The 13,762-nt window shown below is 43.6% G+C and overlaps 1 protein-coding gene across 3 annotated transcripts in view; it reads left to right on the top strand.

Moving 5' to 3' along the window:
• SNX6 (sorting nexin 6) overlaps positions 1 to 13,762 on the top strand; it is a 54,285-nt gene that overhangs the window by 3,531 nt on the left and 36,992 nt on the right. For 2 of the 3 annotated variants that reach the window (XM_048853955.2, XM_048853954.2), the window contains exons 3-4: positions 6,529 to 6,633; positions 7,251 to 7,361. The exons of the other annotated variant lie outside the window; for it this stretch is intronic. In XM_048853955.2, the coding sequence (XP_048709912.1) occupies positions 6,529 to 6,633; positions 7,251 to 7,361 (216 nt within the window). The remainder of the gene's footprint in view (positions 1 to 6,528; positions 6,634 to 7,250; positions 7,362 to 13,762) is intronic. 3 annotated transcript variants of the gene reach the window in all.

The following is a 13,762-nucleotide window of genomic DNA, read 5'->3' as shown; positions in this document are numbered from 1 at the left end:
GCCGGCCTGGGTTCGGCAGCAGGATGAGCGGGGCCGGTGGCTGGGACCCGGCAGGCAGCAGCATGCCATTAAAAATCGGCATGCGTGCCGTCTTTGGCACGCATGCCATAGGTTGCCGACCCCTGATCTACACTAATAGTCTATCAACATAGCTGTAATGGCGGGAACTTTTTAAAGTAACTATTCATACAAAATACTTTGCCGCTTTTAACAAACATTCTTCCCAACTACTCACAGCGTGCCTTGCTCCGTCTCTAAGGCGGCAGCTCGGTGCAAGGTGGAGTAGAGCATGCTGGGAGTTGTAGGACTCTATTGAGTGAATTTACTCAGCAGTCAGCACCTGTGTTGAAGTGTCCGCGTCCCCTAGGAGGTTCAGGGATTTTTTTTCCCACCCAGGTGTTGTTGAGGGTGAGAGGTGTGGGGGAACAGGCTTGGCTTTTGTAAACTGGAAAATCCAAGATCCCTGTTCCCTTCCCTTCCCTCCCCCCCCGTGATATTTCTCTCTGATTCGCCTTCCCTTTCCCTCCCTCCCAGTGTTAAAGGAAAAGGGCTTTTCCCAGTGACTGGCTGCTGCTGCTGCTTTCCTGGCTCTCTTCTCCCCCAGCATTTCACGCTGTGCATGGGCTCAATGGGGATGGATTTCAATGGTGGGTGTGTTTGGCCCTCCCTTGAGGGAGGGGAGGTTTGAAGAGTGGTGAAGGGGCTGGCCGAGGGTTGGTGTGAGTCGGGGTATAGCTGGAGGGGAGGATTGGGGATGCAGGAAGAGCAAACTCAATGGCTTGGTCCGGAGTGAGGACCTGCAAGGCTGTTTGTCGAGCTTGGGCAGTTTGACCTGGGTAAACTTCAGCGAACTGTGGAAACGGCTCATTGAAATGCACGCAGCAGACATCCCCACCCCCAGAGTGAGAGTGACTGTAAACACTGCCTTAAACAGCAGCTCGGAGAGCCTGCCTGCCCTCCTCCCCAGAGCATCTGTGTGGGAGCTGGCAGCAGCAGGGCCAGAGGTGGGTTATGTTTTGCTGATCCAGCTAACAACGTCTTCCCTGCTCTGCCTATTCCAACCCCTTCCCCAAATCCCTGCCTCTTCTCTGCCTACTCCCCTGAGCGCGCCGCATCCCCGCTCCTCCCCTCTCCCTCCTGGAAAGTCCGAAGCGCCGCCAAACAGCTGTTTGGTGACAGGAGGAGCAGGGATGCGGGCGGCAGGGGGTGAGGGGATCTTGGCTGCTGGTGGAGTCGGCGCCTAAGGCGGACTGCAGGAAGTAACTCCTCGGGGCTGCGTGTTTGAAACCCCTGGTCTTGATTAAGCAGCTCTTCCAGAATACCTTTTGAAGCGGCCAGTAGGAGCCTCTCTTCTTTCTTTTCCTTTCGCATCCAGTGCCAAATAATTATTACAGAACAACATAATCACCATCCCTTCCCTTAACTTTTCTGCTGATGTTACTTTCAGACCCCATTTTTCATTGCTTATTTATTCTGAATCTAAATCCCCAGCATTAACTACCAGGCCTCTTTGCAGATTCTTGGTAGTTGATCATAATGTGATCATAAATGAAAGGAGCACAGGCAAGCTGTTCTGAAGGGCTTGTCATCACATAGAGCACTACAGTGGTGCAACTGCAGTGCTGTAGCGTTTTAGTGAAGACACTCCTATGCCAACGGGAGAGCTTCTCCCATTGGTGTAGTTAATCCACCTCCCCGAGAGGCGGTAGCTATGTCGATGGGCGAAGCTCTCCTATTGACATAGTGCTGTCTACATGGAGGGTTAGATTGGTATAACGACGTTGCTCAAGGATGTGGATTTTTCATACCCCGAGTGACATAGTTATAGAGAGATAGGTCTGTAGTGTAGTGTAGACCTGGCCTCAGATTCGGCTATTTGAGTCTTAAAAACCATAGCAGCTCTTTTCTGTGGCAATAGTAAAAACAAGTGCTCTTTTGTAAGTTGGTATTTCCCTGGACTTTTTTTTTTTTTGTGGATCACCCTGCTGTGTTTGCACAGGTCATCCCACGCTCTGTAGTGAAGGACTATACACCAGCCTTTGATTAGGTTAATTGACTTCCTTACTGTGTATCTCGACCCCCTTCTCTCTCTAGAGTTCAGACATTGTCATGTCAACAGCACTCTTAATTTTTTAACAATGTGTGGGTAGATGTTACTGTAAATGGTATGAAATAACAAGAACTGGCATTCCACAAGTAGTTTGACTAGGGTGTGCCAGCTTTCTCACAGTAGTGTTTGAAACCTACTTTGCCCTTGAGAGAGAGCCCAAGATGATACTTTGCTCTTGACCCAACCTCTTCTGAGGTCAGGTTCCTTCTCTCTGAGGTGCCCCAAAAGCAGTTACTCTTATTTTCAGCTTCCAGTTACTTTAAATAAAAGCTGGATTTTTTTGTGTTCAAAGTAGAGAAAATAGCTTTTATTTTTGCGATTCTCTAACTGACTTTGCTTTACAAGAACGTCTACTTGGTGGCCATAAAGTATGAATTGAAGTATAGAAACATTATGTACAACTTGGCATAATTGCATGCCCACCTAAAATCAGGCTGCCAGTGCTTTTCACAACCTGTTGGTTTAGACTTTCAGCGTCTCTATGAAAGTCTGCAGTGTATCCCAGGTTTTTCTTTCTCCTTCTCCCCTCTATCAATAAGCCATCTGTTGATAGTCATTTTTTTTTTCAAGTAGTGATGTATAGAGTAGGGCAATTTCTTCACTATTGTGGCATGACAGCCTTAGTTTTGAGTCAATACCCAAAAATACAAAGAATGTATTCTTGTTGCACAGTGACTCACAAAGTTCCTTCAGCTTTCTGATTGTCTTTCATACCATTTATAGAATGCTTCATTACCTTTGCAAATATAAATGGTCCTGTTGCCAGGCAAGCAATGTAGCATAACTTAATATATTGTTAAACTCTCCAAGGTTTATAGAGGAACTACATTTTTATCTGTTGGGCAAGCCATCCATCACAACAGTGTGTTCTTACTTATTGTTTGCAATTGTCCTATTTACTTTTGTCCTTAAAATAGTGGCTTGTGTTCAGAAAGTTACATTTAACATTAATATAGTGGAAAAAATATAAAAGTAAAATAGCTTTGATATTCCAAGCATTGTATAAAGCACTATTGTACTGAACCTTAGAAGTCTACACTGCACCATTTTTGGTTTTGTGTGGCTCTTTGGAAAGATGGTGAAAGAAAACAAAGCAAGTTAGTACAGATTGGCAGGGACATTGGCTTTTTTTCCTGCCTTTGTCATAGGATGGGGTGTAGATCATCTGCTAGGATCATCTGGGCATGTCTTGCCTAATCAATTCCCTGCCATTGCAGAGACCTCAGAGATTGGTGGTACCTCAGGGCGATTTAGCGGGTCTAGTGAAGACCCGCTAAATCGATGGCAGAGTGCTTTCCGGTTGACCCCCGGAGAGCATCTCTCATCAGCGCAGTGCAGTGAAGACACCAAGGTAAGATGACCTAAGCTACGTAGACTCCAGCTACGTTATTCACATAGCTGGAGTAGCGTAATTTAGGTCGATTTACCCCCGTAGTGAAGACACACCCTTGGTCTCTCTTGTTCTCTGCCTATAGCACACAGCAGTTTAGTCTCCTGAGAACTAAATTTAGTTCAGCTAAAGTCATTGGACTCAAAATATGAGTATCTGGGTGAAATTTAATGGCCTGTAATATGCAGGAGATCAGATTAAAATAGATAATCTGATGGTCCCTTCTGGCATTAAACTATACAAAACAGATTTTTCTTCGTTCTGTCCTCATGAAAGTCAGTTTACAGAAGTCTTATTTGAATAATCCAAACTTGTCTTTTATCCACTGTACTACAAATTAACTATTAATGGCATTAAGGAGACTTCCATAGAAAATTATACATTTGTTTTTACATGCTACAGAGTTGGTAGTTACACAACATGAGATAATATTTTCATAACCATTTTGAAATTTGGGCTTTGCCACTTGACTTGCAGTCTTTATAGTTTTCTATGAAAAAGCTGCTCTGTGGGTATGGTATGAAAGGATGTTTTGCTACAAAACCTTACACTTCAGTAGAAACTACAAGAACAAAATAGCCAATTGTGTATAGCCAAAAATGAATATCACAAATATAAAACTGCAAGTAACTAAAAATTATTGGTGGTATAATTAGATAATGATGCGTGAGAAGGTTTCAAAGGCATCATTATCTTCATACTTTTAAAATGTTTGGGTGCCTGTTTGTTCCTTGCAATAATTAAGGAACTGAAACTGTAAATGAGAACTCTGATTCAGACTTCAACATGAATTTACAGCAGTGATAAATACTATTTAATCAAGTCTCCTGTGCTTTGCAAAATTGTACAAGGTGAGACTTACTTCTAAATAGATATTAGCTTTGCTTAAGTATAAATCTTCTTTTTTTAATTTTTAGAAGTTTCATGAGACCTATATCTCTAAAGGAAAAGGATACTAATGCCCCAGTCCTCTAGATACTCCAGCATATTCAAGACATGTCCTGCACATGCAGGGACTAGAGGAGAGATTTTGTGTCAAATTACTTTATTGTATGAATGATCTACAGGGTGTATTAAAGATATAACTCTAGATTGTCCACTCCCATTGAAAGGGCATACAGTGCTTATCTCAGAGTTCCCTTTGTTTTCTCTTCAGTGGGATTGGGCTTCCAACCTCACACTGATGGAAGGGACTGTAACCTGGAAATCTGGGTTTTCCTGGAGAAACCACAGTGCAACTTCAACTATCTTGGGTAGTAGCATTTAGATCAGGGGTGGATAAAATACGGCCCGTGGGCCAGATGTGGCCCGTCTGACATTTCTGTCCGGCCTCTTCTGCCCCCTCGCCATCTCTGAGTCCAAGCTGCTAAAAGTCCTGCGGGGGAGCGGGTGTTCAGGCATGCTGCCTGCCTGCCATGGCCCTATGCTGCTCCTGGAAGTGGCCGGGGATGGAGGTGGCTCCGTGCACTGCCCCTGCTCCCAATGGGAGCTGCAGGGGTAGTGCTTGCGGGCATGGGGAATGCACGGAGACCCGCTGCCCCCCTCCCACCAAGAGGCACACAGAGACGTGCCAGCAGCAGTCAGCCGCAGCTGCTTCTGGGAGGAACGTGGGGCTGTGGCTGGCAGGGAGCCTTTCTGAGCCCTGCTGCACTGCTGGCTGGGAGCCGCCTGTGGTAAGCACCTCCTGGCCAGAGCCTGCACCTTGCACCCCCTCCCGCACCCCAGTCTGCTGTCCCAGGTCAGAACCTCCTCCTGCACCCAAACTCCCTCCCAGAGCCCATACCCCTCATTCCCTCCTGCACCCCAACACACTGCACCAGCCGGGAGCTCCCTCCTGCACCCAAACTCCCCCCCAGACCCCGCACTCCCTCCATTAATATAGTAGAAATGTGCGGCCTGTGGCAACTTACCAAAATTCGTGGAGTGGCCCCCCCCCTGCGAAAATTATTGCCCACCCCGATTTAGATCCTGCTTCTCCTTTGATCTCCTTCTTACCTCTTTATTCTTCCACTATCAGATAAGGAACAGCAGTAACTCCTGGAAGAATTTTTTTTGCCATTGTGGGTGGGGGAGTCTGCAATCCAGAGGCAAGGCAGCAGCCATTGTTCACCCCCTTCTTGTCTTCAGAGCCCAGACTCTTCTTTTTTTGGCACCTACTGAGAGACTTAGTTGGTGGAGGGAGTGCTGTTAGCCACAGCACTTAAGCTGAAGTCCACCATCTAGTTCTTCTGGCTTTAGTTTTTCCTTAGAACGAGTGAAGCACCTGATCCGCAGTTTCTGCCATGATTGTGAATTTTGTCTTTGTTGGTTCAGACTTAACTGAAAAATTGAAATATTTGGCCTAAATTGAATCTTTAGATCCACTTCCTCTTAGTAGATTATGAGAATCTTCAGGCTGACTTATTGAAACTTCAAATGAGAGCCACTCTACACATATCCTAACACATCTCTGGCCAGACATATTCTCTAAAGTAGACAAGATGAGAGTTTTTAATAAAAAAAAAATTGAAAAGACTTTTTAAAAATAAATCATTCCTTTGAATATCATAAAAAACAAAAGGCATAAACTGTCCCCCTCTCCCTCTTGAGGGCACCTTTAAAATTATCTATTCATATTACATGCTCTTTAGAGTTGTGTGTTTGTAAATAATAAAATAATGTAAAAATTAGGGAAAAAAACATCTGTCTGTTTAGAATTCAAAATCTTTAAAATTTACAATGTATTTTGCTTTTTTGAATTGTGAGAAAGTTAACAAACAATATACAATGAGAAATGCAAATACTAATAATAGGGCACAAACAAGGAAGCATAGTAAATGAAATGGCTATGCATGGTTGTGCACTGCAAGAAATGTGGGTTGGATTTGTTTTCTCACTAGCTCTATTTTTTACATTTTGTAGTTTTGTTCTTTCCATCTGTTGTGTTGTAAGGATGCCCATCAGTGCAGTATCAGCTCATGCTGAATGAGAAATGAAGTGCTATTTTCGTTTAGTTTTTATTAAGTCTAAACTGATGTTCTTTGTTTAGCTTAGAGCAATAAATGTAGATCTCCAGACTGATGCTGCCCTGCAAGTGGATATTTCAGATGCTCTTAGCGAGAGGGACAAAGTGAAATTCACTGTTCATACCAAGGTAAACCCAGCCTTGTATCTGGATGATGTTTAAGAGTAATAAATTAACTAAAAAATGAGAGAGACACTGTCAGCCTCAAGTAATCAACAAAGAAAATTCAAGTTGTATATGCAAAAAATGTTGATTTAAAAGGTAAAACCATAACTTACTTAAGAGAACTTACTTGAGATTCTCTATAGATTACTCTGTTTTACCATGTGATTCCCACACTTACTTTGTTAAATTATTGGCAGGCCTTTCTACACACACTTGTATTTTTCAGTGTGGTGTACATTGTTTTCTCCATTATTCACTACAGACTTGAACAGTATACTTCAGGATAGTAGTATGTTCTGCCTCAGGTTTACATTTTAATTTTCTAAGTAACTTATTGCTTGATTTGATGGTTTATTGGTACTGTCTTTTCATGATGTTACTACTATAAAATAGATTACTTTTATCTTACAAAACTTTAGAAGATAAACTTACTCAGGATGCAGCTTACTTGTAGTAGAGTTTAAGGTGGTTTTACTGTTCTTCTAGTTGTAGACTACTTTTCAGCATTGAGATTATAGAACGTGATATAGTAGTGTAAACTTCTGAATACTTAAATCTGAAAAAAGCCCCCTTCTTTGCAGAGTTCTTTACCAAATTTTAAACAAAATGAATTTTCTGTTGTTCGGCAACATGAGGAGTTTATCTGGCTTCATGATTCCTTCGTTGAAAATGAAGACTATGCCGGCTACATCGTAAGTATTCTAAACCTTTCATTTTATTTGTCTTGTTCATTTATGAAATACTGTAGACTGAGGACTTGATTATTACATGTACTGAGCACCTATACCATTTAAAGCTAATAGGTGCTATAGGTGCTCTTCCTCTCTCAAAATCAGGCCCTGAAGTTTTCCTACGTTGCGTTAAGCAATTTCACAAACTCAGATGTTGAAACACATTCTTCGGTGAGCCAGTGTAATCTTAGTTATAACATGTTTTATTGCATTGTGCCTGTCTCTTCTTTGCTCCAAGAATTTTGAGTGGCTTAATGTTACAACTGTATAGTTTAGTCTAAACCTATTAAAACATAGAAGACACGTGAACTGTGAAACTTGGCATACCTGTTTTCAGGAATTAATGTTTAACTTAGTGTTTGTTGAGTTAAGTTTTTTTTGTTTCCTTTGTTTGTAGTTGGAATGGCAATAAAGAGTTCAGTATTAAGCTGTAAAGTCATCAGTATTCTTGGAATTTTGTTCCATTACTAATTGTTCCTCTAGGAGGAGGAGAATCAATTTTCACTTTGGATTAATTCAAAGAAAATAGTAAATATGGTTTAAAGTAGGACAAAGAAAACATAATGCATAATTTAGAGGACTTCCCCCTTCGGACTTACTTCAGGCATTTGGGGAATGGATGTCTCCAAAGTAGTTAGTTACATGATGAAAGAAGTAATTGTAAACACAGCTAGCGTTAAAGTCAATAAATTGTTTTAAAAAGGAAATAATTGACATTTATCTTTTTGAAGTTAAGTTTACACATTTAATTGAAGGTTTTTTAAGAGTATTCAAAACTAAAATATTGGGTTTTTTTTACAAAAATAGTTTTAGTACTTTTATGCACATTGTCCATCCTAATGCACCATTTTAGTTGATCACAAATCTGATCATATTAATTTTTTCATCCTGAAAAGGAAGAGATGAGAGGTACTTGAGAAGAACAAACCTGTTTGCCTAGGCTATGTCTATACTTAAAATGATAGAGGTACATCAGCAGCGCTTTAGTGTAGACACTCACCACAGCGATGAGGGGTTCTCCTGTCACTGTAGTTAATCCAGCTCTCTGGGAGGTGGTAGCTAGGTTAGTGGAAGAAGTAGTGCTGTCTACACTTGGAGTTAGGTTGGCCTTGCTACATCTGTCAAAGGTGTGGATTTTTCATGCCCCTGAGAGACTTAGCTTTGCAGATGTAAATTTTCAGTGTAGATCAGCCCTTAGTCAGTTTGTTAATGCTTTGAGATTAATTTTTCTGAGTATGTAGTAAGGGCTTAAAGTGAAATGAGAAGTTGTTCTTAAACAGTTTATATTAACATGTTCAAACTTCAGCATAATTTTCCTTCCTGGTGTACAGGCTAGATGAAAAATTCACACCCCTGAGAAATGTAGTTAAACTGACCTAAGCCTTGGTATGAACACCTTTGGGTGGATGGAAGAATTCTCAAGGGGGTGGATTTACTACAGCGATAGAAAAACTCCTTCTGTCTTTGCTACGGCAGCATAGCTGCAGCTGTGCTGCTATAGTGCTTGTAGTATAGACATAGCCTTAGTAATTCAGGAACAGTTAAGGTGAATTGTTTTAACTTATAGTGCACCATATTATAAAATAACTAAAAGGTTAAGTGGCCCAAAATTTTACCTACTGTGTCTTTATTTTCTGTATGTGAAGATCGTATCTCTTTTCCAACAAATGTATTTTTTAATCCCAGCAGCCTAGCAATAATGGTAGAAAAATAACTCCAATTTCATGCTTTTCAGAAAATATGAATGGAGGGCATTAAAACAATTTTTGAAAATACCTTGACTATGTCCCCTTTGTTTAAAGGAAACATTAGAATAGTTAACTGAAGTTAATTAAGTGAATCAGAAATGGTGTTTAATTTTCATAAGGCTAGTTGTAAGTGATTATTGGAACCAGAAAATAACATTTTAGTAATATGAAAAGAGATTATCATGGGGCATTGGGATAGTATGCTCCATAAATTGTTCATCAGGTGACTTTTGGCCATAAGAGTGTTAACTATGAGCAGGGAGGAGAATGGCAGGAGTTCAGATCTAAAAAGCTTTAAGCAACTTAGGCCATGTCCACACTACAGTATTAAGTCGATGATCATAAGTTACTTTAATAACATCGGTAGAGCACATCCACATAGTGTTGTTTGTGTTGGCTTGAGTGCGTCCACAGTTGTTGCTCTTGCAGCAACACAGAGAGCATTGCATCATGGGTAGCTATCCCATTGTGCAACTTGTCATCCTTTGCCACTGGGAGTTCTGGGAACGGATCGTGGTGAATGATGGAGATGTGCTTGCCGTCCCGTGATGCAGTTATTTCCGTTCCATCATTCCGTGGGCTTCCTACTTCGTTTTGTGCCATTTTTCAACAGCCTTTGTAAATTGCGTACCCACTGTCTCTGCCTGACACAGCATGGATCCTGAGCTGCTGACTATTCTGGTGATGAGCATTATGAACACAATGTTGCTGGTACTGCAGTATTTCATGGGGTGTGAAACAGAGTGAATCAGTGGTGTCTGTTCTGCTGTCTGCCATGGAAACAAAATAACTCAAGATTGCTGCTGGCATTCACGGATCAGCTTGCTACAGTGGACTGTTGGTACTGGGATCAGGAAACAAGCACTGAGCAATGGGATCGCATCATGATGCATGCATGGGATGACGAGCAGTGGCCTTTGAACTTTTGGGTGCTCAAAGCCACCTTCCTGGAACTGTGCGCGGAGCTCACCCTAACACTGTGGTGCAAGGACACCAGAATGAGAGCTTCCTTCCCTGTGGAAAAGTGAATGGTGATTGCTGTGTGGAAGCTGGCAACTCTGGACTGCTACCAGTCAGTCACAAATCAGTTTGGAGTCGGAAAATCCACCGTGGGTTTTGGTAATGCAAGTGTGCAGGGCCATTAATTGCCTCCTGCTATGAAGGACTGTGACTCTTGGTAAAGTGCAGGAAATAATACATGGCTTTGAGGCAATGGGATTCCTTAGCTGTGGCGGGGCAATAGATGGAACACATGTCCCAAATTTGGCCTGCAACCATTTTGTGATGGAGTATATCAATCAAAAGGGCTACTACTCTATGGTCATGCAGGCGCTGGTGGATCACCATGGCTGTTTCACTGTCATAAATGTAGGGAGGTCAGGGAACATCCATAATGCATGCATCTTTCGAAACACTGGACTGTATAGAAAGCTGCATGCTGGGACTTTCTTTCCAAATCAGAAGATTCTAATGGGGGATAAGGAAATGATCCTTGGAGACCCCGCCTGCCTCTTAGTCCCATGGTTCATGAAACCTTACACTGGGAGTCTAGACAACAGCAAGAAGCACTTTAACAACAGGCTCAGCAGGTGCTGAATGACCACTGAATATGCCTTTTGCTGGTTAAAAGGTTTCTGTTGCTGTCTTTTTGGCCAGTTAGATCTCAGTGAGGAAAATATTCTGATGGTCATTGTGGCCTGCTGTACTTTGCATAATATTTGTGAAGTGAGGGGGGAAAAATTTCCCCAGGGGTGGACCACTGAGGCCAAGCAGCTGGCTGCTGATTTTGAGCAGCCAGATACAAAGGCAATTAGAGATGTGTAGCGGGAGGCTATTTGAATCAGGGAGGCTTTGAAGGAGCATTTTGACACTGATTCCCAGTAATGTATCTTTATGTAATGCATTCGGCCAGGCAATGTTTACTTGCTGCCTGTAGTACTTGCTTCTTGATCATTAATTGCAAGGAGCAAATATTGCTACCCATAGCCACTGTGTTTGAGAGATGTATGTATGTCACAAATAAAGACTCATTTTATTTAAAAGATTCAACTTTAATAATGGGATAAAACAAACTTCTGTAACTCCAGCTTTCGTTGGAAAATCAGTCTCTGTGTGGAATGCATGGAGTACTGTGGGGGACCAGGAACATGCGAGGAATGCGGTGGGGAAGTTTGGGGAGGGCACGGACTGGAGTTCTGTAGTGCCTGGAGGGAGAGTCGGGCACAGATGTGCTCAGATTGCAGGTTAATGAGGGACTTCAACATCTGTCTGGCCCTTCAGGAACTTTATCATCTGCTTCTGCCCTTGTGGCTTTTCATGGCTATCCAGCCTGAGTCTTTCTTTGATTGTCTCCCTCCATGCTCTGGTTTGGCTATGTGCTGCATCTGTTGACTCCAGCACTTTGTGAAACATATCCTTCTTACTCCTTCTGGGTTGCCGCCTTATCTGATGGAGGTGCTTTGCTTGTTTGGAGGAGTGGGTCTTCAAGGGCACATCTGCAGAAGCCAAAGAAACAATGAACAGAGACTGTACTGTGAATGCATTCCCAGCCATGAATCACAAAATTTACACTCACCTCTTACTCACTGTCCCTTGGTTAACACAGAGGTCAGCACGAGTCCCAATTATGGTGAGTTCGTGGGGGTGGGCAAGGGATAATGGGCAAGAAGGGATAAAGGATGGTTTGCAAAGTGGGTTACTTTGGGTATGTCTGCACTACGAAATTAGGTTGAATTTATAGAAGTCGTTTTTTTAGAAATTGTTTTTATATAGCCGATTGTGTGTGTCCCCACACAAAATGCGCTAAGTGCATTAACTCGGCGGAGTGCTTCCACGGTATCAAGGCTAGCGTCGACTTCCAGAGTGTTGCACTGTGGATAGCTATCCCACAGTTCCCGCAGTCTCCGCCGCCCATTGGAATTCTGGGTTGAGATCCCAATGCCTGATGGGGCAAAAAACATTGTCGCAGGTGGTTCTGGGTACATGTCGTCAGGCCCTCCCGCCGTGAAAGCAACGGCAGACAATCGTTTCGTGCTTTTTTTTCCTGAGTTACCTTTGCAGACGCCATACCACAGCAAACATGGAGCCCGCTCAGCTCACTGTCACTGTATGTCTCCTGGGTGCTGGCAGACATGGTACTGCATTGCTACACAGCAGCAGCAGCAACCCATTGCCTTGTGGCAGCAGACAGTGCAATGGGACTGAAAACCATAGTCATCGTGTCCAAGGTGCTCCTGGTCGCCTTGGTAAGGTCGGTCAGGAGCGTCTGGGCAGACATGGGCGCAGGGACTAAATTAGGAGTGACTCGACCAGGTCATTCCCTTTAGTCCTGCAGGCAGTCCTATTGTACCATCTTACGGTGAGCAGGCAGGAGAGGAGGATGGCTCTTCCTATTGCACTGTCTGCTGCCAGCCAAAGATGTAAAAGATAGATGGAGTGGATCAAAACAAGAAATAGACCAGATTTGTTTTGTATTCATTTGCTCCCCCCTCCCTCCGTGAAATCAACGGCCGACAGTCATTTTGGTGAGGTCTGTCTGGGGCACCTTGAAAACTTTAATGGAGATTCAGTCCTGCCTGAAATACCAGAGGGAGGGATAGCTTAGTGGGTTGAGCATTGGCCTGGTAAACCCAGGGTTTTGAGCTCAATCCTTGAGGGGGCCATTCTGTGTGACAGTTGTTTTTGTTTCTCCTTGATGTAAAGCCACTCCCTTTGTTGATTTTAATTCCCTGTAAGCCATGTCGTCAGTCACCTCTCCCTCCGTCAGAGCAATGGCAGACAATCGTTCCGCCCCTTTTTTCTGTGCAGACGCCATACCATGGCAAGCATGGAGCCCGCTCAGATCACTTGTGCAGTTAGGAGCACATTAAACACCACGTGCGTTGTCCAGCAGTATATGCAGCACCAGAACTGGCAAAGCGAAACCAGGCGAGTAGGCGACGTCAGTGCGTTGACGAGAGTGATGAGGACATGGACACAGACTTCTCTCAAAGGACGGGCCCTGACAATGTGGGCATCATGGTGCTAATGGGGCAGGTTCATGCGTAGGAATGCCAATTCTGGGCCCGGGAAACAAGCACAGACTGGTGGGACCACATAGTGTTGCAGGTCTGGGATGATTCCCAGTGGCTGCGAAACTTCGTCATGCGTAAGGGCACTTTCATGGAACTTTGTGACTTGCTTTCCCCTGCCCTGAAGCGCATGAATACCAAGATGAGAGCAGCCCTCACAGTTGAGAAGCGAGTGGCGATAGCCCTGTGGAAGCTTGCAACGCCAGACAGCTACCGGTCAGTTGGGAATCAATTTGGAGTGGGCAAATCTACTGTGGGGGCTGCTGTGATGCAAGTAGCCAACGCAATCAAAGATCTGCTGCTATCAAGGGTAGTGACCCTGGGAAATGTGCAGGTCATAGTGGATGGCTTTGCTGAAATGGGATTCCCTAACTGTGGTGGGGCCATAGACGGAACCCATATCCCTATCTTGGCACCGGAGCACCAAGCCGGCGAGTACATAAACCGCAAGGGGTACTTTTCAATAGTGCTGCAAGCCTTGGTGGATCACAAGGGATGTTTCACCAACATCAATTTGGGATGGCTAGGAAAGGTACATGACGCT

The sequence above is a fragment of the Caretta caretta genome, chromosome 6, assembly GCF_965140235.1.
Source record: "Caretta caretta isolate rCarCar2 chromosome 6, rCarCar1.hap1, whole genome shotgun sequence".
NCBI lineage: Eukaryota > Metazoa > Chordata > Testudines > Cheloniidae > Caretta > Caretta caretta.
Note: the sequence above shows the minus strand (reverse complement) of the source record. Positions and strands in the feature narration are given on the sequence as shown.